This window comes from Macaca fascicularis, chromosome 2 (genome assembly GCF_037993035.2).
Source record: "Macaca fascicularis isolate 582-1 chromosome 2, T2T-MFA8v1.1".
Classification (NCBI taxonomy): Eukaryota; Metazoa; Chordata; class Mammalia; order Primates; family Cercopithecidae; genus Macaca; species Macaca fascicularis.
Window position 1 is genome coordinate 109885444 of NC_088376.1, and position 24529 is coordinate 109909972.

At 59.6% G+C, this 24529-nt stretch overlaps 2 protein-coding genes across 12 annotated transcripts in view; both read left to right on the top strand.

Moving 5' to 3' along the window:
* NBEAL2 (neurobeachin like 2) overlaps positions 1-20314 on the top strand; it is a 29427-nt gene extending 9113 nt beyond the window's left edge. For 3 of the 11 annotated variants that reach the window (XM_005546936.4, XM_065539424.1, XM_074031926.1), the window contains exons 6-54: positions 40-122; positions 1750-1835; positions 1937-2219; positions 2371-2477; positions 3007-3087; positions 4468-4551; positions 4981-5079; positions 5558-6159; positions 6240-6372; positions 6458-6577; positions 6801-7122; positions 7282-7364; positions 7484-7576; positions 7789-7963; positions 8091-8224; positions 8605-8764; positions 9001-9103; positions 9300-9462; positions 9544-9702; positions 9900-10059; positions 10215-10300; positions 10474-10992; positions 11583-11761; positions 11861-12020; positions 12271-12408; positions 12502-12861; positions 12943-13092; positions 13217-13374; positions 13510-13634; positions 13727-13862; positions 14354-14514; positions 14615-14931; positions 15033-15128; positions 15516-15640; positions 15725-15865; positions 16033-16163; positions 16282-16391; positions 16490-16607; positions 16709-16806; positions 16877-16993; positions 17616-17705; positions 17792-17901; positions 18076-18248; positions 18353-18447; positions 18666-18782; positions 18879-19037; positions 19116-19264; positions 19603-19738; positions 19832-20314. In XM_005546936.4, coding sequence (XP_005546993.3) covers positions 40-122; positions 1750-1835; positions 1937-2219; positions 2371-2477; positions 3007-3087; positions 4468-4551; positions 4981-5079; positions 5558-6159; positions 6240-6372; positions 6458-6577; positions 6801-7122; positions 7282-7364; positions 7484-7576; positions 7789-7963; positions 8091-8224; positions 8605-8764; positions 9001-9103; positions 9300-9462; positions 9544-9702; positions 9900-10059; positions 10215-10300; positions 10474-10992; positions 11583-11761; positions 11861-12020; positions 12271-12408; positions 12502-12861; positions 12943-13092; positions 13217-13374; positions 13510-13634; positions 13727-13862; positions 14354-14514; positions 14615-14931; positions 15033-15128; positions 15516-15640; positions 15725-15865; positions 16033-16163; positions 16282-16391; positions 16490-16607; positions 16709-16806; positions 16877-16993; positions 17616-17705; positions 17792-17901; positions 18076-18248; positions 18353-18447; positions 18666-18782; positions 18879-19037; positions 19116-19264; positions 19603-19738; positions 19832-19933 — 7786 coding nt within the window. In that variant the 3' untranslated portion in view covers positions 19934-20314. The other 8 variants (XM_005546938.4, XM_015445797.3, XM_065539425.1 and 5 more) reach the window with 7 other exon arrangements.
* Positions 20315-22823: 2509 nt separating this feature from the next.
* Positions 22824-24048, top strand: LOC141409676 (uncharacterized). The gene is made up of 3 exons (XM_074031959.1): positions 22824-23095; positions 23207-23349; positions 23467-24048. The coding sequence occupies exons 1-3, from the start codon at positions 22951-22953 to the stop codon at positions 23749-23751; spliced, it is 573 nt and encodes a 190-aa protein (XP_073888060.1). The 5' UTR covers positions 22824-22950; the 3' UTR covers positions 23752-24048.
* The last annotated feature ends 481 nt before the right edge of the window (positions 24049-24529 follow it).

Here is a 24529-nt window from a genome sequence, read left to right on the forward strand (position 1 = left end):
TGAGAGCCGGGCTGATGTACTTGGCCTCACTGCCCCCAGGGAAGTCATCAGCTCCAAGGAGAAGAGCAAATACAAGTTCCCTCCTGCTGCTTTGCCCCAGGAATTCAGTGCCTTCTTCCAAGGTCAGGCCCCGCCCCTACCCCCACTTGGCCCCACCCCCAAGCCTAGGCCCCTTCCTGTAGTTCCTTGATCCTGCCATACACAGGAACCACTTGGTGGTGTCTGCATGCAGGTCTGGGAGAACCAAAGACTAGGCAGGAGTTTAGGGACAGAGAGAAGAGAAAGGACATCTTGGACTGGAGTGAGGGCATCCCATCAGGTGGAGGGGTGGGGTCAACCTGCCTACCCAGATTTCTCATCCTCTTTCCCTCCCATCTCCTGAATCCTTCTAGCCACTTGTACCCTACTCTGATCTTAAAACTCTCTGGTCCAATCCCTTTGTCCCCATAGCCTCCACCCACTCTCCACCCATCCTGGAGACACAGTAGGTATCTCCACCTCCTGCTCCCTGGCTGCTGGAGGATCCGATGCCCAGGACAGCTGCGGCCGCCTGTTCGCAGGTGGTCCTGTGAACCTGTTCTCCCTAGTGACCCTTCTCCCCTGGGTCCCCTCTCTTCTCTCATTGGAGGGAGACTGGCCAGGACTTTAGATAGGCTCAGGGTGGGATATGGCCTGGACAGAGGTGGGCAGGGTTGTGAGAAGGTGGTGACCTATTGGGATATTAAGTGTCTCAGTGATGCCCCCATGGAGCTGTGGGCCTGGATCTAGAGTTGGGGCAGCAGCTCCAGGAGGGGAGGCACCCCTAGGGAGCTCCCCGCCTTTATTTTCCCATAGCCTGGGTGCTCTTTTTAAAACAAACTGGATTTTATTCCTCCTCCCATCGTATCCCTTGATGTCAACCTGGCACCCTCAAGATGAAATCCTACTCCTCCCACAGCCTTTCTCTCCACTTGTCCTGCTGCCCAGCCTCGCTTCTCTCCTCTCATTCCCAGACTGCTACCACTGACCCCACCTCAGGGTCTTAGCCCATGCTGTGCCCTCTCCCCTCCAACTGCATTCTCAGGTCTCCCCTCAAAAGCCCCATCCCCAAGGGGGCCTCCCACCCATCCAACCGGAATCAAGCCCCAGCCCTACTCTTCTTCCTCCCTCAGGCATGTGACCCAGGGCTGGTCCCTTCTGCCCTCTGAGTTTCAGTCCCTGGCCTGGCATCCTGTCCAGCTTTGCTGGCGCAGGGCCAGGTGGGCCTCCTACGTATTAGGCTGTGAAAGCCCCTAGAAGTCCCAGGCAAAGGCATGGGCGTGGGGGAGGTGGCATCAGTACAGGAGATACAGCAGAGTCCCCAGAGCACAGCATGGGAAGCACCAACCGTCACAGGGGCAGAGGGAGCAAGAGATTTGCATCTGAGAAACTAAGCCCTGGTCATCACGGGGAAGAGGAAGGATGTGCTCATGCTGGGGCCCTCACTTTGGCGCTTGAGGATCTAGGAAGCTGGCTAGACTCTCAGGGCTGGGCTGTGTCCCCCTTAAGTCCCCCAGAGAAGGGTTGTGTCCCTTTCAGACCCTCTACTATACAGCCATAACTCCTTAGATGCCCCCAGGGCAAAGCCCAGTCTTATCACTCAGACTGGGTCTTTTACTTGGCCCAGTTCCTTCTCCCCTCCACCCCAGGGCACCCACCTCTTGTGCAGCCCCCTGGGTCCATAGCCCTGCAACCTTGGTGACATTACCCTGCCCACAACCCCCTACCCAGAGAGCCTACAGAATGCAGACCACTTGCCTCCCATACTGCTGTTGCGTCTCATCCACCTCTTCTGCGCCATCCTCGCTGGAGGAAAGGTAGGCTGGGAGGTGAGCCTGTGGACTAGAGAGCGGCTCTTTCAGCATCTATCTGCTGGGTGAGCCCCTTGCCCACTGCCCATCTCTGTCCACACCTGCAGGAGAACGGGCAGATGGCTGTAAGTGACGGCTCTGTGAAAGGCCTGCTGAGTGTGGTGCGGGGCTGGAGCCATGGGCCAGCCCCAGACCCCCACCTAGTACCACTGGCTCTAGAGGCACTGGTGGGTGCAGTCCATGTCTTGCATGCCAGCCGCACACCTCCTCGTGGCCCAGAGCTTCGTGCCCTGCTTGAGAGCTACTTCCATGTCCTTAATGCCGACTGGCCAGCTGGTCTGAGCTCAGGCCCCGAAGAGGCCCTTGTCACCCTCCGGGTCAGCATGCTCGGTGGGTATGGGCTCCCAGGCTCTTGGGGAAGGGGCATCATGAGGGAAAAGCCTAAGTGATGATGGAAGGGCTGGATGGGGCAGCATACAAAGGAAGGCTTAAGGCTGCCTAGAGGGGTCTGAGCAGGGCTTGACCCTTGACACTTCTACAGATGCCATCCCCATGATGCTGGCATGTGAAGACCGGCCAGTGCTGCAAGCCACCTTCCTCAGCAACAATTGCTTTGAACACCTCACTCGGCTCATTCAGAACAGCAAGGTGGGTAGGCCCCAGCCTGGGGGTGAGGATCTGGAAGCCAGAGGTTAGGGGAGACATGCATAGGTGCCAGGCTGCTGCTGAGCAAACATGGGCTGGACAGAGTCAGTTGTTTGCAGCTGGTGGGATGGCCTGCAGTTCAGTGGGAGGGTCTGGGGCATGGACAAGGGCCCGTCCCTTGGGGCCTCTATAGGACTGGGCTTGAGGCTCAGGACAGCTCTGTGCCCCACGGAAGCGGGGCTTGTTATGGAAGGAAGGGAGCTGCTCTGGCGCCTTGTTTCCCTTTCCCTGGCCCCAAGTACAGGGGCTAGAGGAGCACACCACTGCTTTCAGATGCAGTGTCTGCTCCCACCCACTCATCCCCCCGATTGCCCATCTGAGCAGGGCACAGGGGGCTCAGCACCCTACTGTTCCCTAGTGCCAGGCAGGGCACCTGGCAGCTGCTCCTGGTCCTGCTCTAACCCCACCCTCTCCCATCTTCCTCCTCTCTCTTCTTTGCCTCCTCCACCCTGTGCCTCCCCCTTGCCCACAGCTGTACCTGCAGGCCCGGGCGCCCCCTGAGGGGGACAGTGACCTGGCTACCCGGTTACTGACTGAGCCCAATGTCCAAAAGGTACCATCCTGGGCCTGACCAGCTCAGACACCCCCGGGACTTCCTCTTTAAGCTTTCTCCACTATAGCTGGGGGAATGAGCGGATGTGTGTAAGGCCTGGTGTGGTCTAGCAATGGGTGTGGGTCCTCCATGCTGTCTTGCCTGCCTTCCAAGTCCCCATCCTAGGGAACAGGACAGAAGGTGGTCTATCCCCTGCCTGGTGTTTGATTGGGTGTTGGGGTCTGCCTGTGCCAAGCGGGATGGAACCTTCGAAACTCAACTACCTACCTCATTTCTCAGAAGGGGAGACAGAAGCCCAGACACTCAAGGGTTTGGCTGTAGTCACAGAGAAGGGGGTCTCCCTCATGGTGCCATTTCTTTCTGTAGATTCTTGCACCCACCCTCAGCAGGTCACTGGGTGCCCCCAGCCAGCCCCTGATGATGCGCTCCCTGACTCACCTTGCATGTGGGCTGTAGGCAGCTGCAGGGTGTCAGCTGGCGGCTTCACAGCGGGCACCCTTTCTGGGGGCTCAACCTGTGGACCCCAACCTCCATAGCCCCTACCCTGGCTCTGTCTTCATGAGGTAACCCTATGTGTTCACTGCACATGGTCATTTTCTGAGAGCTGGCACGTCTATTCATCTGCAAAGCAGGCAGGGCAAAGTGACTTCCCTCTGTTTTTACAGATGAGGACACTGAGGCCTGGAGGGGGAAGACTGATGCCTGAGGTCACTTGGGGAGCCAGGCAAAGTTGGGACCAAAGGCCCCATGGAGCCAAATGTGACCTGGTCCCTGCTGAGAAGCTCTCCAAGCCCTCCCAAACCCTGACCCCCTCAGGGTGGGGCAGGAGAGGCAGCAGCATGCCTCTGGCTGTCAGGTTCAGCCAGGCTGAGCCTCAGTGTCCCCACCTGGATCTAGGGGGAAGGGGCAAGGTGGGACTTAAAGGTCTCGAAGGTTCTTTTGGTTCTAACACCCTGTGATTGATTGTCCCTGAATCTCTGACCCCTGTCAATCACTGCGGGTGATGGGGCACTTGCTGGCCTGTCTGTACTCGTGTGTCTAGCTTTAGGGAGACAGGTTGCGGGTGGGGCCCTAACTCCACCACAGAAAGGGGGACTGGACGGTGCAGTGAGAGTGTCCACCATTAATCTGTCCCAGTGAGGCCCTTCCCAGCCTTTGTTAGACTGGGTCTTGCTGAGCTGCTCAGAGAGGGCCCTAGGTCATGATAGGGTCACAGCAGTTGGGGCAAGGAGTAGAAGGTCTGGTGCTCCAACAGAGTTGCTGATCTAGCACATGCCACATGCCTTGGGGTGCTTGGCTCTGCACCTTTTTTACTGCAGGGGGCTGCCAGCTGTGACACCCTGGCCCCTGCCTCTCCTGACGGCCCCTCCCAACCCCAAGGTCCTGGACCAAGACACAGACGCCATTGCAGTCCATGTAGTCAGAGTGCTGACCTGCATCATGAGTGACTCCCCCTCAGCCAAGGTGAGGCTGCTGCACTGCAGCTTTAGTCGGGGTGCGGGGTGGAGTTCAACTGACCATATCCCCAGAACAGGCCTGGCCGGTGGCTATAAGAATCCTGTTCCCTGGAGCAAAGCGAGCTGGGAGGTGACTGCCCTGCCCTAAAGCACACTGGGCAGGTGTGGTCGCCAGTCTGTCCTGGAGCTGCATCTCCTCTATCAGGGCTGGATGGGGAATGGACACTTGTAGACCCACCTCCATCTATAGCCTTCTGAGATGGACTCATGTCCCCCCCATCCCTCTGCAGCCCACTGCCCACCAGTACTGTCACCCAGAGGCAGAGCCACGCAAGGGAACCGCAAAATGTGATGCCCCTCCAGGGTTTCCAGGGGGCCTGAGTTTGCCCTGGGGCACATGTATATGTTCACTTCTTCCCCATACTACCTTACACAGGAGGTGTTTAAGGAGCGCATCGGCTACCCTCACCTGCAGGAGGTTCTGCAGAGCCATGGTCCCCCCACCCATCGGCTGTTGCAAGAGCTGCTCAACATGGTGAGGGAAGGGGCTTGGGACCAGGGTCCCAAAGGCAACCAGAACTGAGTCAGGGTTACCACAGATGGTGAGCTTTCCACCCTGGAGGGCCATGTTGACTGCGGCCAGTACATAGTGTGACCTGTAGCCTGGTCATGTCTATCAGTGTCACTGGAATGAGGATTCTGGCCCTGTAGGGATCCTGGAAGCAACTGCATGTTAGCAAGCCCCAGGATTATCTTAGGAACATGCAGTTAGGGGTTAGGCCAACCCAGGCTGAAAACTAAGGTTGAGGGATTAACAGCACTGAAGGATTCTTAGTAGTAGTGATCGTCATCTGTGTCCCTCTGACTTTCCTGAGCCTCACACACAACCTGTGGGCAGGATGGGGTAGATCATGTTGCTGACTGCTGCTGTAGGCAAGTAAATGGAGCCAGAAAGTCCTACTGTTGACAGGGTGCCACAACTGACCAGGGACTGTTATTCTGTCCACCCACAGGCTGTGGAGGGTGACCACAGCTTGTGCCCACCTCCACCAATCCGCAATGAGCAGCCGATACTGGTGCTGGTGCAGTGGCTGCCGTCATTGCCCACCGCTGAGCTGCGGCTCTTCCTAGCACAACGCCTCAGGTGGCTCTGTGACAGCTGCCCTGCCAGCCGTGCCACCTGTGTGCAGGCAGGCCTGGTGGGCTGCCTGTTGGAGACACTCAGCACAGGGCTAGCCCTGGAGGCCCGCTGCCAAGAGCAACTGCTGGCACTGCTACAAGCACTGGGCCGTGTATCAATAAGGCCCATGGAGCTGCGTCACCTGCTGCGCCCTCCGCCAGGATTGGACTCGGGACCAGGTGGAGCTGAGGCTGGAAAGGCCCGACACGCAGGTGCTGTCATCCGTTCATTATCAGGCATGGCCAGGCACCAGGGCCCTGCACGCGCTCTACGCTACTTTGACCTCACGCCCAGCATGGCGGGCATCATGGTACCCCCTGTGCAGCGATGGCCAGGGCCTGGCTTCACCTTTCATGCCTGGCTCTGTCTGCACCCCATGGATATAGCACCTACCCCTGCCCCCACCCGACCACTCCAGCGAAAGCAGCTGTACAGGTGGGTGACTGCCAGGGGCCAGGGACCTCCTGCCAGGGTGAGCAGGAACAAGCAGACATAACTGGCTCGCCTGCCCCCAGCTTCTTCACCAGCAGCGGCTCAGGGTTTGAGGCCTTCTTCACGGCGGCCGGGACCCTGGTGGTGGCTGTGTGCACACGGAAGGAGTACTTGACCATGAGTTTGCCCGAAGTGTCCTTTGCCGACTCTGCCTGGGTGAGACCCCATCCTTCTCATGTGGCCCAGTAGAGAGAGGGGTGCTGAGTCCCAAGTATGGCCTAACATGAGGCTTCTGTTCTAGCACTGCGTGGCTATCGTCCATGTGCCTGGGCGCCGGCCCTTCAGCCAGAACCTGGTCCATGTCTACAAAGACGGCCATCTGGTCAAGACAGCACCCCTTCGCTGCCCCTCCCTCAGTGAGGTGTGCCAAAGCAAGGTTTGGGGAGGCCTTGGATAGATGGGGGGACTTGGAACACAGTGGGCAGGGTGTGGCCTGGAGCCCTTGTGTCCCGTGCTGCCCCATAGGCCTTGGACTTTAGCCACTGGGGTCCATGCAGCCATGGGGGTCACTGTGAGGAACTGCATGTAGGCGGAGCCCCAGGTTCTGCTGTGACCTGACTGCTCCCCCAACCCCGGTCCCACAGCCTTTCTCCTCCTGCTGTATCGGCTCCGCTGGGCACCGCACAACGACCACCACCACGGGGCTGCCCATGCCACCAGTCCCCGCCACCCTGGCCTACACTCACCCCACCCTCACCCGCTCCCAGTCAGTCCCAGCCTCCACGGGGCTTGGCTGGGGGTCCGGGCTGGTGGCCCCCCTGCAGGAGGGCAGCATCGACTCTACCCTCGCAGGCACCCAGGACACTCGGTGGGGCAGTCCCACATCCCTGGAGGGTGAGCTGGGGACTGTGGCCATCTTTCACGAAGCCCTGCAGGCGACGGCTCTGTGGACCCTGTGCACCCTGGGTATGCAGCATCCTTCATCTCTGCCCCAGCCCCAGGCCAGAAGCTAGGGGTCCAGGGGTGAGAAGGCATCTCTGGGGGTCTCTCCTCTGGTCAGGCAGGCTCTGGATGGGGTTTGGCCAGAGGCCTAGCAAGGTCTGAAGCCCCCTGCCCACCTCCCAGGGCCCAATGAGACGGCACCCTTCAAGCCTGAGGGGGAGCTGCATGAGCTCAGCACCAGGCTGCTCCTCCATTACTCACCTCAGGTATTTGGGGGCCCCAGGGGAGTGGTTGGCTTGATTGTGCTACTTTCTGGCTCCCACACTGTGCCTGCCACCCCCTCCTCCCTCTGACCCTGGCTGCCTGCCCATTCCCCTGTCCCTAGGCTTGTAAGAACAACATTTGCCTGGACCTGTCCCCCAGTCATGGGCTCGATGGGCGCCTGACGGGCCACAGAGTGGAGACCTGGGATGTGAAGGTCTGTGAGCACGTGTGGGTGGTGTGTGCAGGAGGCATGAACATGGGGCACATGTGTGTTTGGAGTCAGGTGGGGAGCAGTGCTGTGCGTGGGGAGGATTTGGACAGTCCAGCTCGAGAGAGCAAAACTTCCCTTGTGGGTGGTCTGCTGGGGTGGAGCAGGGCAGGAAACTGACTGGAAGGCCCCCCTCACTGCCATCCTCCTTCCCCCAGGATGTGGTGAACTGCGTTGGGGGTATGGGTGCCCTGCTGCCCCTGCTGGAGCGAGTAGCTGCACAGCCCAAAGAGGCTGAGGCAAGTCCAGCTGAAACGCATGACCTCGTGGGTCCTGAACTGACCTCTGGCCACAAAACCCAGGGCCTGGTTCTCCCATTGGGTAAATCTTCAGGTAAGTGTTCCTGGTGCCTATGTTATGGGGCGGGAATCTTGGCATGGTAGGGGGGTGGAATGCCCAAGGTCTCCTGGCCACTGGCAGGCCCTTGATGCACCTCTGTCCCCTTCCTGGTGGCTGGCAGAGGAACGGATGGAGAGGAATGCAGTGGCTGCTTTTCTGCTGATGCTGCGGAACTTCCTTCAGGGTCACCTGGTGAACCAAGAGAGCCTGGCGCAGTGCCAGGGGCCTGCCATCATCGGGGCCCTCCTGCGAAAGGTAGGGCCTGGTAGGGCACGCATGGGGGATTAGGGATATGGTCAGCCTGTCTGACCGAGGGGACTGAGTGGGGAACCTGCTGCCCTGTCAGTCATGGAGAACCTCCTGGGAGAGTTGATACTTGAGTGGGCCCTGAAAGGCCGAGCAGGGTTGGATCTGGAAGATTTGGGGAAAGGCCCAGCACAGGTTGGGGTGGGGACCCGCACAGCAGGCAGGAGGCTTGCATGTCAGAGGCGGCAGGGAGCCCCCAAAGGGTTCTGAGCAGGTGGGTGGCCATGTCTGTGGCCGTCATGGCTGTGCAGGGAAGGGTGGCAGCTGAGAAGTTCAGACAGCAGGTGGGCAGAGCCTGAGCCCTCACTCCAGCTCCTGTCTCACCCCAGGTCCCCAGCTGGGCCATGGACATGAACGTGCTCATGTCTGCCCAGCTGCTGATGGAGCAAGTGGCGGCTGAGGGCAGCGGGCCCCTCCTGTACCTACTCTACCAGCATTTGCTCTTCAACTTTCACCTCTGGACCCTCAGTGACTTCGCCGTGCGCCTCGGTAGGTGTGAGGACCTGGGCAAGGGGCTGGCCATAGGGTGGCTGAGCACTGAGAAGTTAGAACCCTGCTCTGGGGGATCTGAGGGACTCACCTGATAGGAATCCAGAATGCCATGGGGTGGCTGAGGGGACTATGACCCTGCCCTAGAAGTCTGACAGGCACATGGCTCTGGCCTGGAGGATCTGAAGGGCCCAGCTCAGCCTAGTGGCCTGAGCCTCCTGCTCATTCCTGCTCAGGCCACATCCAGTACATGTCCAGCATAGTTCGGGAGCACAGACAGAAGCTGCGGAAGAAGTACGGCGTCCAGTTTATCCTGGATGCTCTGCGCACCCACTACAGGTGAGGCCAGTGGGGCCAGATGGGCCATGGGGGGCTGACGCTGACACAGTGGCCTCTGGCCTTGGGGACTGGGCTATGCGCTTACCTGACTCACCTGCCCACCCTCCCTCCCCCTCTCTCCCCCTCTCTCCCCCTCTCTCCCCCTGTCTCCCCACCTTTCTCCGGACCTGGCTGGGTGTGCCTGCTGACCTGCCAGCCCGCAGCGGGAGCGCCCCCTGGCTGCTGACGACCTACGCACCGTGCAGACCTCCCTCCTGGGCCTGGCAAGGGAATTCCTGGTGCGGAGCCTCTCAGCAGATGACGTGCAGGTCACGCAGATCATGCTGAACTTTTTGGCAGCCACAGGCGATGATGGCCAGGTAGGCTGGAGGTTGGGGAAGGGGAGGCTTGGGTGAGGGGGGCATGGGGGCCTGGCACAGTGTGAGACTCTGCATCCCCAGGTGGTGGGTGCGCTGGACCTGCTGCTAGCCCTGCTGCACGGTTCCCTGGCGCAGGAGTCCTTGGCTATCTTTCTGTTGGAGCCAGGGAACCTCGAAGTGCTGCTGGCCCTGCTAGTGCGGCCAGGGTCACTGCCCCTGCTGCCCGATCGAGTCTGCAAGGTACACCCAGCCCATCCCCTCCCCTGGCATCCCATTCACTGGGGCCCCTGCCTGGGGTTCAGGGAGGTACAGCAGGCCTTGGGCCAGCAGATGAAGCTGCCTTCAAGGGCCTCTTGAGCCACACACCTGCACGGTGACTTCCCCTCCTACAGTAACTCCTTCCACATGATGACAGTCCTCCGATGACCCCCACACAGATCCTGCGCAGACTGCAGCAGAACGAGCGGCTACCTGAGCGGAGCCGCCAGCGCCTCCGGCTGCGGGAGTGTGGTCTCCAGGGTCTGATTGCCTGCTTGCCTGAGGGGACTGTTTCCCCCCAGCTCTGCCAGGGCCTCTACAAGCTGTTCCTGGGGGCAGGTACAACCTGGTTACAGCCAAGTGGAGGGGGTGACATGTCAGAAAAACTGGGCAGGCAGGCAGGAAGAAGGAAGGTAGTAGCATAGGGGCCAGGGCTGGGCCCCACCCTTCCTAGTCAGGTCAGTCCCTCAGGTCCCTCCAACCCATCCCCCCAGATTGCCTGAACCTCTCAGATCTGCTGGCTGTGGTACAGCTGTCCCTCCAGGCTGACCTCAGCGTTCGCCTAGACATCTGTCGCCAGGTGAGCATGAGATGTAAAAGCTTTGGGGGAGGGGGAGGGTGGCTTCTACCCTCTGGCCTTCACCTTGCCTGTCTCATGAGGGGGTCTCTGGAGCCCTCCTCTGCAAAGGCCCCGGATGAGGGTCTGGGGCAGGCAGTTGGATGCGTCCTCACGTGCTGTGCTCTTGCCTGCAGCTCTTCCACCTCATCTATGGACAGCCAGATATAGTGCGCCTTCTGGCCCGACAGGCTGGCTGGCAGGATGTGCTGACCCGGCTATATGTCCTGGAGGCTGCCACAGCTGGCAGTCCCCCTCCTTCTTCCCCAGAGTCACCCACCTCCCCCAAGCCAGCCCCACCCAAGCCACCCACTGAGTCACCTGCTGAGCCTTCAGATGTCTTCCTGCCCTCAGAGGCCCCCTGCCCTGACCCTGATGGCTTTTACCATGCTCTCTCCCCATTCTGCATGCCCTTTGACCTGGGCCTGGAACGGTCTAGTGTAGGATCAGGCAACACTGCTGGTGGTGGTGGCGGCAGCAGTGGTACTCTTACTCCAGCCAGCCAGCCTGGCACTCCTTCCCCACTGGATGGGCCGAGGCCCTTTTCTGCTGCCCCTGGCCGCCACAGCTCCAGTCTCTCCAATGTGCTGGAGGACGGCAGCCTCCCAGAGCCCACCATTAGCGGGGATGATACCTCGAACACCAGCAACCCACAGGTGAGATGGGCCCACCCTCTGCCACTGCATGGTACCCAAGGGAGGACACTTCTGTTACACAGGGCTGGCAGTGTAGCCTCTCCAAAGGTGTGGCCCTGTCTGACCAGGGTTGCACTGCCAGTCAGGCCTGTGCTGTCCCATCATAGCTTTCATCTGTAGTTGTGTTCCCAGAGGACTCCTGGAACAGGGCGAGTCATGACGAGCCAGAGTGGGTGACACCAGCCAGGCTTCAGGAGGGCCCTCAAGAGAGCCTGTAGGGCAGAGACCTCAGAGGGTCCAAGGGCAGCAAACGCCAATGGCCCTGCCCTGGGCTTCTGGGTTTGGGGATGGGCCTCTGCTCGTTCTATGTGAACTGCCTCATCTCTTCTTGGGAGTCTGGCGAGACCCCAGGATTCTGCCTGGAACTCAGGTAGTAGCTGAGACCCCTAAACTGTTCTTCCAGGCCCTTAGTGCCAGGCTCACTGTTAGCCAAATGCTCTGCCTCCTGGGTGGCTACCCCAGGAGGGATGCTGACTGGGGATGGATGGGCATCAGCCTGATTCCCTCTGCGGCCCACAACCCATGCCCACATCACCCACCTGTGCCCACAGCAAACCTCTGAGGAAGAGTTGTGCAATCTGCTCACCAACGTGCTGTTCTCGGTGACGTGGCGTGGTGTGGAAGGCAGCGATGAGGCTGCCTGGCGGGAGCGTGGCCAGGTTTTCTCGGTGCTCACCCAGCTGGGGGCCTCAGCCACACTTGTGCGCCCGCCAGACTGCATCAAGCGCAGGTGAGAGGGCAAGTCTGGAGCGGGAGGGGCTTCAGGGAGCCTCGGGGGAAGGAAAGAAGACAGTCAGGTAGACCCTTGAGTTCCCCACTCACCCACCAGCCTCCTGGAGATGATGCTGGAGTCAGCCCTGACCGACATCAAGGAAGCCCCCGTGGGGGTCCTGGCCAGCCTCACCCAGCAGGTGCTTTGGCTGCTGCGTCTGCTGCAGGACTTCCTGTGTGCTGAAGGCCATGGTAACCAGGAACTGTGGAGTGAGAAGGTGCGGCCCCTCAGAGAGGCGTGAGCCACATGAACACTCAGGTTCACGCAAGGCTGCAGGGATCTGGTCTGGGAGGTGGATGGGTACACGTGCGCAGTTGTGGGTACATCAGCATGAGTGCCTGTGAGCGTGGACTTGCCTGTGTGCACAAACCCTACCTGGCCCCCAGCGCAAACTTTACTTTGCTCTCTTTCCATGGACTCCTGGCCTCCCCTGGTGATGTCTGTTGGGAACCCGTTGTCTGTGGCAGCTCTTTGAAGGTGTATGCAGCCTACTTGATTGCCTGGGAGCCTGGCCCCACCTGGCCAACGGCACAGCTGATCTCCGTGAGATGGCACAGATTGGCCTGCGGCTTGTGCTTGGCTACATCCTGCTGGAAGACCCACAGGTGAGCACAGGGTGAGCATGGGGGCAGGGGGCATGGGAGGTGTGAGGAGCTCCAAGAGTGGCTGGGTGCCACTCATCTCTCTTGCACCCACAGCTGCATGCCCAGGCCTATGTGAGATTGCACATGCTGCTACAGACTGCAGTGCCAGCCCGCCGCGAGGAAGCCTGCTATGTGCTCTCCAAGCTGGAGGCTGCACTGGGGCGGGCGCTGAACACCTCTTCCTCCGAGTCAGCCACTGATAAGGCAGGGCCCCCACCTGCAGCCACAGCAGCCGCAGAGCGCTGCTCCTGGCTGGTGCCGCTGGTGCGCACGCTGCTAGACCGTGCCTATGAGCCGCTGGGGCTGCAGTGGGGACTACCGTCCCTGCCACCCACCAATGGCAGCCCCACCTTCTTTGAAGACTTCCAGGCTTTTTGTGCCACACCCGAATGGCGCCACTTCATCGACAAACAGGTGCCTGGAGGTGGGGCCCAGGAAGAGGAGTGGGGACTGGGGCCCACATCGAGCACTGTTCTCCTCTGACCAATCCTCCAGGTGCAGCCAACCATGTCCCAGTTCGAAATGGACACGTATGCTAAGAGCCACGACCTTATGTCAGGTTTCTGGAATGCCTGCTATGACATGCTCATGAGCAGTGGGCAGCGGCGCCAGCGGGAGCGTGCCCAGAGTCGTCGGGCCTTCCAGGTGTGCCACAGGGGTGGGGATGGGAAACTGATCCACACATGCGCCCAGGAGATGTCTCACAAGGTGGAGAAATAGGGGTAGGACAGGCAGCAGCCAGGGGACTGACCTATCTCCCCCACCCCAGGAGCTGGTGCTGGAACCTGCGCAGAGGCGGGCGCGCCTGGAGGGGCTGCGCTACGCGGCAGCGCTGAAGCAGCAGGCAGCCCAGCACTCCACAGCCCTGCTGCACTGGGGCACGCTGTGGCGCCAGCTCGCCAGCCCATGTGGGGCATGGGCGCTGAGGTGGGCCGGGCTTGAGGCAGCGTCACTGTGGAGGGGTGGGGCTTGGGAGGGAGGGGTCACCTGGAACCCCAGACTGCCTTTGGGGTGAGGGATGGGGGTGTCTACAGCCTCCATGACGTGGGGGACATTCTGCAGGGACCCTCCCACCCTCCGCTGGAAACTGTCCAGCGCTGAGACATACTCACGCATGCGTCTGAAGCTGGTGCCCAACCATCACTTCGACCCTCACCTGGAAGCCAGTGCCCTCCGTGACAATCTGGGTGAGGGAGTATGCTGAGCTGGGTCCACCCAACTCAATTGTCCCATGTCCCATCCTGCCTTGCTTCATCTGAGTACCCTTGGCCCCTTGCAGGTGAGGTTCCCCTGACACCCACCGAGGAGGCCTCACTGCCTCTGGCAGTGACCAAAGAGGCCAAAGTGAGCACCCCACCCGAGGAGCTGCAGGAGGACCAGCTCGGCGAAGATGAGCTGGCTGAGCTGGAGACCCCGTGAGTGAGGCCCTGGAGAGATCGGACTGGGGTGGTGGGCAAGGGGTCTGCTCCAGTGTGTGCATGCCTCTGTGGGATCAACTCCCTCTTCTGCTGCCTGACTACATCCCCCTGAAGGGACTGTCCAAAGCCAGATGGGGGGTGGGAAAGTCTCCTAACAGGGCTGAGTTGCTCTTTTAACAGCCAGGCACCCGAGGACAGCACTGAGAAACAAACCAGAGCGGGAAGGGGGCCCAGGGAGTGGGCAGGGGCTGGGTGAGGGGAGCAGGGGACAAGGGTTGGCATCCTGGCAAAATATTCAGAAGCCTAGTGGGTGGCAGGCTGGGGACAGGGGCTGGGACCAGTAGGTTCTGGACCCTAGACAGCCCCTCCCCATCTCTGGGAGTCATGAGAGTATATACCCCATGACTCAATGGCACTTGGATGCCCTTTGGGCTTGTGAAGAAGGGGGTCTCAGAGCCTAGAGCCTGAGGTGGGTTGCTGGTCTTTAGGATGGAGGCAGCAGAACTGGATGAGCAGCGTGAGAAGCTGGTGCTGTCGGCTGAGTGCCAGCTGGTGACGGTAGTGGCTGTGGTCCCAGGGCTGCTGGAGGTCACCACACAGAATGTGTACTTCTACGATGGCAGCACTGAGCGTGTCGAAACTGAGGAGGGTGCGTCCTGGTGGTGTGGGTTGGGAAGATGGCAAGGAATGGCTGAGGTCTGGGTGGGCCTGGGGTGAGTGATTCCTGTACCTGCTGTTCCTCCCCATAGGCATTGGCTATGATTTCCGGCGCCCACTGGCCCAGCTGCGTGAGGTCCACCTGCGGCGTTTCAACCTGCGCCGTTCAGCACTTGAGCTCTTCTTTATCGATCAGGCCAACTACTTCCTCAACTTCCCATGCAAGGTGGGCACGACCCCAGCCTCATCTCCTAGCCAGACTCCCAGGCCCCAGCCTGGCCCCATCCCACCCCACACCCAGGTACGGAACCAGGTGTACTCGTGGCTCTTGCGCCTACGGCCTCCCTCTCAAGGCTACCTAAGCAGCCGCTCCCCCCAGGAGATGCTGCGTGCCTCAGGCCTTACACAGGTGAGAGCCCGGAGTGTGAGGGATGTGAAGTTGGGACCCTGAATCAGGGGGCAGTGCTGGACAGCCCACCTGGCTCACATCTTGATTGCCCCTGTCCCCAGAAATGGGTACAGCGTGAGATATCCAACTTCGAGTACTTGATGCAACTCAACACCATTGCGGGGCGGACCTACAATGACCTGTCTCAGTACCCTGTGGTGAGGGCCTCACTCTGTACCCCTCCACCCCTGCCCCTCTGACCTATCAGCCCTTGGTTCCCCCAAGTGTAGGTACCTGCCAGTGGGCCAAGCCCTGAGCTTGGTCCTGGGTAGGTGTGCCAATGAAGAGCTGGCCTCTGTTCCCTGCCAACCCCCAGAGGTCCCCAGCCTCACTACCTTCCCCTCCCCACCTAGCCTCTATTCCTCAAAAGGAATCCTGTTCCAGGACAGTCCTTCTTGCTCCCCTGGGACCCCTCTAAGTGGTGCTCCCCCAACCTGTGGGCAGGTTCTGTACCCGCCTTCTTGAGGGTGAGGGTGAGGGCAGGGCAGGGTGGGCTGGTAGGCCATCAGGGCCCTCATGCAGCCCCTGCTTGGGTGGGCGGCCAGTTCCCCTGGGTCCTGCAGGACTACGTGTCCCCAACCCTGGACCTCAGCAACCCAGCCGTCTTCCGGGACCTGTCTAAGCCCATCGGTGTGGTGAACCCCAAGCATGCCCAGCTCGTGAGGGAGAAGTGAGCATGCGGGCAGGGCTGGGCTTAGCGGGTAGGGAAAGGTGAGGGGAGGGCTTCTGCTGACATGTCCAACTGTGGCCCCAGGTATGAAAGCTTTGAGGACCCAGCGGGGACCATTGACAAGTTCCACTATGGCACCCACTACTCCAATGCAGCAGGCGTGATGCACTACCTTATCCGCGTGGAGCCTTTCACCTCCCTGCACGTCCAGCTGCAGAGTGGCCGGTACAGCCCAGGGGCTGGTGGGCAGACTAGGGGGCAGACAAGGGGAGGAGGCTGGTCCTCCCCACATCCTGGGCCCACCCTTGGCTCCCTTCTTCCCTCCAGCCACAGCATCTCCCTCCCTGTTCCCATTCTCCACACCTCACCTTGGCCCCATGCCCCTCCCCCAGCTTTGACTGCTCCGACCGGCAGTTCCACTCAGTGGCAGCAGCCTGGCAGGCACGCCTGGAGAGCCCCGCCGATGTGAAGGAGCTCATCCCAGAATTCTTCTACTTTCCTGACTTCCTGGAGAACCAGAACGGTAGGCGTGAGGTGCTGGCACTGGAGCAGGCAGGTGTGGGGATGGAGAGCAGATGGTGGAGTGGCCAGGGGGCAGTTGGGATGGACAGGGAGACAGCTGACGCAGTCCTTTGTGCCAGGTTTTGACCTGGGCTGTCTCCAGCTGACCAACGAGAAGGTGGGCGATGTAGTGCTGCCCCCGTGGGCCAGCTCTCCTGAGGACTTCATCCAGCAGCACCGCCAGGCTCTGGTGAGGAAGCAACCACAGGCAAATGGCAGGCAGCCGGGGTTCTGAAGGTCATGGGGGGTCAGTCGTCCCTGCACTGATTGCTGCCTCCCTACTCCCAGGAGTCGGAGTATGTGTCTGCCCACCTGCACGAGTGGATCGACCTCATCTTTGGCTACAAGCAGCGGGGGCCAGCTGCCGAGGAGGCCCTCAATGTCTTCTATTACTGCACCTATGAGGGTGGGCAGTGTGCTGGACTCTAGTCGGGGCCAGGACAAAATCAGGAGGGGTGGATGCAGAGGGCACGTGGGGAGCCCTGACTGCTCTGCCTACCTTCCCAGGGGCTGTAGACCTGGACCATGTGACAGATGAGCGGGAACAGAAGGCTCTGGAGGGTATTATCAGCAACTTTGGGCAGACTCCCTGTCAGCTGCTGAAGGTAAAGCCAGCTTAGAGGATAGTGGCCAGGGATGCCCACGCCATGGTGCTGACCAGCCACTTGCCCACAGGAGCCACATCCAACTCGGCTCTCAGCTGAGGAAGCAGCCCATCGCCTTGCACGCCTGGACACTAACTCACCTAGCATCTTCCAGCACCTGGACCAACTCAAGGCATTCTTTGCAGAGGTGAGAGGAAGACAGGACCTCAACTTTATATTATGTGAAATGGGTTTAACCCCACTGTCCTTACCAACCACTTGGGGCAGATGGGAACCCTAATCAAGGTCACTGATTTCAAAGCACCTTAGAAAATGAGCTAAACATGGGAAGAGTATGGGGGCAGGAGGGGTGCTCTTCTCATCAGGGCCAGGATAAAGTGTTGACTCACCTAACAAGCTCTGAAAGCCTTAGGGAGATCAGGAGGGAGGAGATCTGTCCTTGGACCCCTTCCATCGCCTTCCTAGGCAGGAACATTCCTGAATGTTGCCCCCAGGCCTGACTTTTTTTTAGGTTTCCCTCTCTTCCTGCCTTTGGGCTAGGGGGACAAGGAATAACAGGGTGGGAGGACCAAGGTTGAAACTAAGCGTGATACTCTGGAAGCACCTTCCATGTCTGTCCCAGCTTCTCACCCACTTTCTGAGATGCCCTCCTAAAGTCTCTGCCTGTTGCTTGGAGGGACCTCTGCATCTGTGATACCTACTCCGTGACCCCTGGGGACTGAGGGTAAAGGAAGGGATGATGCTTCAGGGAGAAGATAGTGTAATCTGATAGTACTCAGGCATAGCTAGGCCTGCCCTTGTCCCTGCAGGTCGTCAGTGATGGTGTACCCCTGGTGCTAGCTCTGGTCCCCCACCGGCAGCCCCACTCCTTCATCACCCAGGGTTCCCCAGACCTGTTGGTAAGTGCATTGTGCAGAGCCCTAGCTCAGCTCCACTCCCCCTCTGCCTCTGCCACAAACCCATCTCTGCCCCCTCCTGCCTTCAGGTGACCGTGAGTGCCAGTGGGCTGCTGGGTACCCACAGCTGGTTGCCCTATGACCGCAACATAAGCAACTACTTCAGCTTCAGCAAAGACCCCACCATGGGCAGCCACAAGTAGGACAGAGGGCTGTGGGTGGGGTGGGCTACAAATGCTCTGCACCCTGAATTATTCCTCTCCCTAATCAGAATGTAGGCCAGCTGCAGGGGAAAGGTCTGACCAGGCTCCCTGAGGGCCTGGGTCTCTTCCATGTGGCCTGGCCTCACTTGTCATCCCCCTCACTGGGTCAGGACGCAGCGACTGCTGAGTGGCCCATGGGTGCCAGACAGTGGTGTGAGCGGACAAGCACTGGCAGTGGCCCCTGACGGAAAGCTGCTATTCAGCGGTGGCCACTGGGATGGCAGCCTGCGAGTGACTGCACTATCCCGTGGCAAGCTGTTGAGCCAGCTCAGCCGCCACCTTGGTATGAACAGCCTCGGAGGCACGCAGGTATGGGGCCGGGTTCTGAGGCTGGCCGGGGTGGATGTGATTCCTCCATTTTGCCTGTACCCTCCCCTTCCCGTGCAGATGTAGTAACCTGCCTTGCACTGGACACCTGTGGCATCTACCTCATCTCAGGCTCCCGGGACACCACATGCATGGTGTGGCGGCTCCTGCATCAGGTGTGCCTGATGGGCAGCTCTGTGGGGTCCCCATAGCCCAGACCTACAGCCCATCCATCCCTCGGTGGCCTTCCGGTCCTGCCCTCCTGTCTTTCCCTTCCCTTTGCTACCATGAGCAAGTCTGGGGTTCCATGACCCTCCAGCTCTCTAGTCTTGGACAAGGCCTTCGTTTCCTGAGCCTCAGGGGCCAGTCCTAAGCCAACCCTGGTCATCCACAGGGTGGTCTGTCAGTAGGCCTGGCACCAAAGCCTGTGCAGGTCCTATATGGGCATGGGGCTGCAGTGAGCTGTGTGGCCATCAACACTGAACTTGACATGGCTGTGTCTGGATCTGAGGTGTGTGTATGCATGTGCCCTGGGGAGGGTGAGTTTGCTGGGCAATCCCCCTGGAGCCCAGATTCCTGCCCAGGACCCTAAGTTGCCTTCCTGCAGGATGGAGCTGTGATCATACACACTGTACGCCGTGGCCAGTTTGTGGCAGCACTACAGCCTCCGAGTGCCTCAGTGCCTGGACCTATTTTCCACCTGGCATTGGGGTCCGAAGGCCAGATTGTGGTACAGAGCTCAGCGTGGGAACGTCCTGGGGCCCAGGTATGGGGAAGGGGTACCCAGCAAAGATGGAGGGGCAGTTGGGATCCTGTCCTTGCTGACACTCCCTGCTTCCTCCAGGTCACCTACTCCTTGCACCTGTATTCGGTCAATGGGAAGTTGCGGGCTTCACTGCCCCTGGCAGAGCAGCCTACAGCCCTGACGGTGACAGAGGACTTTGTGTTGCTGGGCACCGCCCAGTGCGCCCTGCACATCCTCCAACTAAACACGTAAGCCCCCCCCCCCCATTTATGAGTTCATGGCCCCTGAAGGTTGTGGTCATTGGTGTAGAATAAAGCGGGGGGGATTCCCCCTAGGAATCCACACACCATACATGTTTGTGGGCACATATTTCAAGGTTTGTTACCTGTCCCCTCATCTTCCCATAGGGAGGTCTTGCCCTGGGCCTCGGCTTAGCCACAGTTGTGAGAGATTTCTTTGTGTATAAAAGTTTCAATTTAGCCATCCTTAAAATGAGGACAGAGAGAGTATATGGGATAAGGGATATCTGCTGGTCGCAAAGCCCCCTTGCAGTCGCAAGCTGGTGTATATCCCCTCTCCCTTCCAGACTGCTCCCGGCCGCGCCTCCCCTGCCCATGAAGGTGGCCATCCGCAGCGTGGCTGTGACCAAGGAGCGCAGCCACGTGCTGGTGGGCCTGGAGGACGGCAAGCTCATCGTGGTGGGCGCCGGGCAGCCTTCTGAGGTGAGGATGGGGCGAGGGTGGGGAGGCCCCTCGAACGGGGCGGGGCGCAGCGCGGCGGTCCCAGCTGACCCTACTCAACCTTACGCCCACCAGGTGCGCAGCAGCCAGTTCGCGCGGAAGCTGTGGCGGTCAGCGCGGCGGATCTCCCAGGTGTCCTCGGGAGAGACGGAATACAACCCTGCTGAGGCGCGCTGAACCTGGCCAGTCCGGCTGCTCGGGCCCCGCCCCCGACGGGCTTGGCCCGGAAGGCCCCGCCCAGAAGTCGACGGGAACACCCCGGGGTGGGCCGCCCAGGGGGTGGGCGGGGCCCCACCCTGCCCAGCTCAGGGATTGGCGGGCGATGTTACTCCCTCAGGGATTGGCGGGCGGAAGTCCTGCCCCTCGCCGGCTGAGGGGCGGCCCTGAGAGTCAGCGCTGGCGTCTGCGGCCGTAGCAGCACTTTTTGCACAGTCTGGGTCGGGGTTCCCCGGCTTCCAAGTCCCGGTTTCGTCAGAGCACGAGGGCCGCCTGTGGCCTTAATTCCTAACGGCGGCCCCGGTTCTCCCTTATCGGCAATAAACCTGGCCTAGTTTTGTAGCTGCTCTGTCTCCGACTGTGCGTGCGCGCGCGGTGTCTCGGGTCGCGGTCTCAGTCTGGCCTGGCTCGCGTTCTCTTGGCCCGTGACCCCCTCTGGGCTCACTCGCCCCCCTCCGCGTGGCCGTCGCTGAACTGGGGCCTCAGTTTCCCCGGCCGTGCAGCCCCTGCCCCACATCTCGCCCCGGCTCGTGGTTTCCCCAAGATTTCATCTCTTCATCCGGTCGCCCTCGCACGCCATTCGTCCAAGACCGCAACCCGGCCAGGCGTCCCGCAAGCGCGTTTGCATTCCTTCGCCGGGCGGGGGCGACAACACCTGAGGCCGCGCCCCTCCAGCTTGGCCCTGCCCCCTCATTGTCTTGCCTACTTCTTGGGCCGCCCTGTGGCGCTGCTGTGGTCGCGAGGTTGGGGTTGGGGGCCAGAACCACCCCAGAGACTCCACGTTGTCTTCTCGGAGGGCTCGGTCGTGCCCTGCTGAGTGGATCCATCCTGGCGGCCACCGGTCAGGAGGAGTTAGGGGCAGAGCCCTTGCTGAGTGGAGGGAGCCGGGGGCTGCCTCTCTGTCCCCCATCTCCAGACTCGTGATCCTGCAGGTGTTGTGTGTGCTGGTGTCGGCGTGTGCATGAGAAGTCAGGGTGGTGTGGGTGTGCAGGGTGGTTGCATTGTGTGTGCGTATTCGTGGGCCTGGAGACGGATGGGAGGTGGGACGGGTTCCGTCCCCGCTGCTCAGAGTGGGCTGGGTGGAAGCCAGGCCTGTCTGCTGCTGCGTCCTGGTCACAAGCCCATCGACCATCCAGGATCTTGCAGGGTCCCTTAATGTAAGTGACACAAATGTACACACCCCACATGTGGCAAGGGCCACCAGGTCGCACACACTTGGCCACAGCACTGTGTTGCTGACTTAGCCATACACATGGGGACATGGTGTGGGATAGACTGGTACCCAGTATGTGGTGGTGGATACTGGGGAGTTGGAGGGCCTTCCCGGGTGTCTCCTCCATTCCTTGTCTCCAGGCAAGCTCTCCTTAGTCTAGACGAGGAGCTTCTCTTCCTCAAACCTTAGGAAGTGGGTCCCATCAGATTCAGCCCTATAGGATCCAGGTAGGACTGAGTAGTCCTATCCTTTGAGTCTTAGGCCCTCTCTGAATTTCTGGATGAAGCAGGATCAACTAGGGGATCTCTGGGCCCGTATCCTCCATTCCCTTGCTGAACCCACCAAGTTAGCATTCCACCCAGTTCCTGATCAGGAGAGGGCTGGACACTGACCCTTGAGGAAGGACTGCGAGCATGGTCACTGCAGAAAGTCCTCCTGCCTTGGGGCTTCAGGATGTTGGGTTCCTGAGCTATAGCTGAAAAGCCTGGCAGTGAGCCTCCCACAGGCCAGTACGTCTCTCCAGCCTGGTTCTGGCTAAGATGGAGCTAGAAGGCATGTCTCCCCTATCCTCCCTACCATCCCTGGACTCAGACCAAGTGTTTCGCAACATCTTTGAGACAGGGTGGTTTCCAACCTGTTTTCCATCCTGAATTGTACCTGACACTTCTAACTTTGGCCAGCTGGGACCACCTCTGTCACCTCCACCCCATCTGACACAGGAGGAAACTGGTCCAGCGCTAGAGTGAATCAGGTTGAAGTGAGAAAAGGGGGACAGACTACCCCAAGGGACTGCCAACGTCAGGCCTGGAGATTTCCCCCATATTCCTCCTGCACACAGCCCTTTTTGGACTGAGAGAAGCAGCTCCCAGCTCCCCTGCCTGGGGGCTGCCTAAAACTCTCTAACCTCTTCTCCAAGAAACAGCCCCAGGGAGCATTACCCACTAACAGCCATGCTTCACAACTCTAGCCACAGCAAAGGCCTGGCCTATGTGGGTAAGCATCCCTTGATTCAGATCATGGGCACCAGGCAGGCTGAGAGGTACCCCAAGTGGGTAGGTCACACCCAAGTCCAGCCACAGGTTCTGGAGTCTCTCAGATCCTGTGTACCCTGACTGCACTAGATCGGGAGGACAAGTCGCTTCCAGGCAGAAGAAAGCAACAACACTTCCTTTCCAGTTCAGCTTTATTTTGCAAAAATTTACAAGGCCTCCTTTGCACAGAGATGCTTGTGGGGACCACATGAATCAATGTGCCCTCACAGTCCAGACTTAGTGGCAGAGACAGGACACAAGTGCCGTGGTAGACAGTGCCATGGTCTTTCTTCCTGTGCCCTGGATAATTGGATTAAAAAAAACTGGATTTAGTGCTGTGGTAGACAGGCGTGCAAATGGACCCCCAAAAGGAAGAGATCGAGGAAGTCTTCCCAGAGTAGAAGATTTTTGCCAGTATGCCAGATGGAGAACGGAGATTGGCAAGAGCAGAAGTCTGGAAGGTTATGAGAACAGGGTAGGAAGGACAAGGTGTCCAGAGTGGTAAGCAAAGGGGAAGTAGATGAAAATGGAAAAATAGGCCAGACAGCTCCTGATGCTGTGGTATAAGCTTTTGACTCTACGTAGTAGGGACCACTGGCTTCAAACCTTTTCGGCAACAAAGTTTAGGTGAGGCTACCTAGGGACCCTAGCCTTGGTTCCTTGCTCCTGACCTGATCTGTCTTTTCTTCCACAGGTAAGATCCTGAGGAGGCAGGAGAGGGACAGGGAAGGAGTATGGGTAGGGGCAGGGGGAGCCCTGTACCCCAATACTTCCCCTTTCCTCCTGGAGCCTCCAGTGTCTCAGGCGCATCATCCCAGTCTACTGTACCCTCCTGGCCACTGTGGTCCTCGGTCTGCTTGCCTATGTGGCCTTCAAGTGGTAGGTGGTCTGGGCACTGCCTTGTGGCACCCCCTTCCCTGTCTGGACTCCCAACCAATTCCCTGTCTTGAAGGTGGGGGCAGGTCGGTAGGTCTCCCTTTCTCCCCACAGCTGGCGCTCACATAGACAAAGACAGCAGCTGGCCAAAGCTCGAACTGCAGAGCTGGGAGGTCTCAACAAGGACCAGATGCATGGGGATAGCAGTGTCTTCCTGGACTCTCCTAGCAGTCTGGAACCCTGTGCCTCCAACCAGGGTGAGCCCCTTTCCCAGAACTGCCTCACCACCCAGCCCTTGTGTGGTCCTCATATCTCCTGCCTCAGGACCACATCCTGAGTTTGGGTGCCAACTTTACCTTGATCTCCCTCGGCAGCACCAGGAGAAAGTGGAGCGGCTGCTAGAGGTGTCAGTTGAAACTGACAACGGCTGGCGGGGACTGGCAGACCATCTGGGCTACCAGGCTGAGGCTGTAGAAATCATGGCCCAAGGCCAGGTGCGAGCCTACACACTGCTGAGGGACTGGGCTATCCAAGAAGGCAGTGGCGCCACCCACAAGGTGCTAGAGAATGCCCTGGTTGCCATGGGCCAGGAAGATGTGGTCCAGGTCCTGGGCCCCCAAGCTGAGGGCTGCTCTGTGGCATTAGTGCTGCCTCCATAGCCTGGCTCCTCGGAGCCTGCTCTGGTGCTCCCGTACCCCCATCTCATGTATCTTTCCCTTCATGGGCTTCCTGGGGTTGCTGGGCTCAGCCTGCTCTGTTCTGGAGAAGAAAACCGAAGATCCAGCCACCATTCACTTCCCCTCACCCACCCATCCCCTCCAGAAGAGGCCCCAGGATATGGCAGGGAAGTGGGCAGTGAGGAGTGGTCCTGCCCTTTGGATCCCTACTCCACCTCCTCTTAAGCCTCAGCTGGTTTTGCTACTTATGTAACCCGTATTAAAGGTGGTTCGGACTTTTCCGCTGGCTCTATCTGGCTCCTTGGGCCTGTGAGACAGCTGGGTGGGTGGCTATGAGGGAGAGGCCCAGAAAAGGGCTGGGGGTCCCTAGGCTGTGGGAGGGCCCTCTCCAAGCAGCACCTGGGATGGCAGGGACTGTGATCCTATAGAAGATGCATGGGCTCTGGAGGCACAGATCAGAGTTCATATCCTGCGTCTACCATTTGCTGGCTTTATCCTGTTTGGAAGCTTTTTTACCTTGCTGATTATTTTACCTTGGTATTTTATCAACTTCCTTAGCTGGAGAACAGTAAGTTTAGGTGACACTTTCAGTAGTTTCCCCCACACCTAAGACTCCCAGGTTGGTGCTGAGGGACCCCGGGTTTGAGATCATTTTCCTGACTTGTTCTGTGAGCAGCACCAAGGGGAGGCTGGAGGCCTGTTCCTCTAGACAGGAGGCAAGAAGCAGGCTGGTCCTGAGCAGTTAATTACCAAGGGCCTC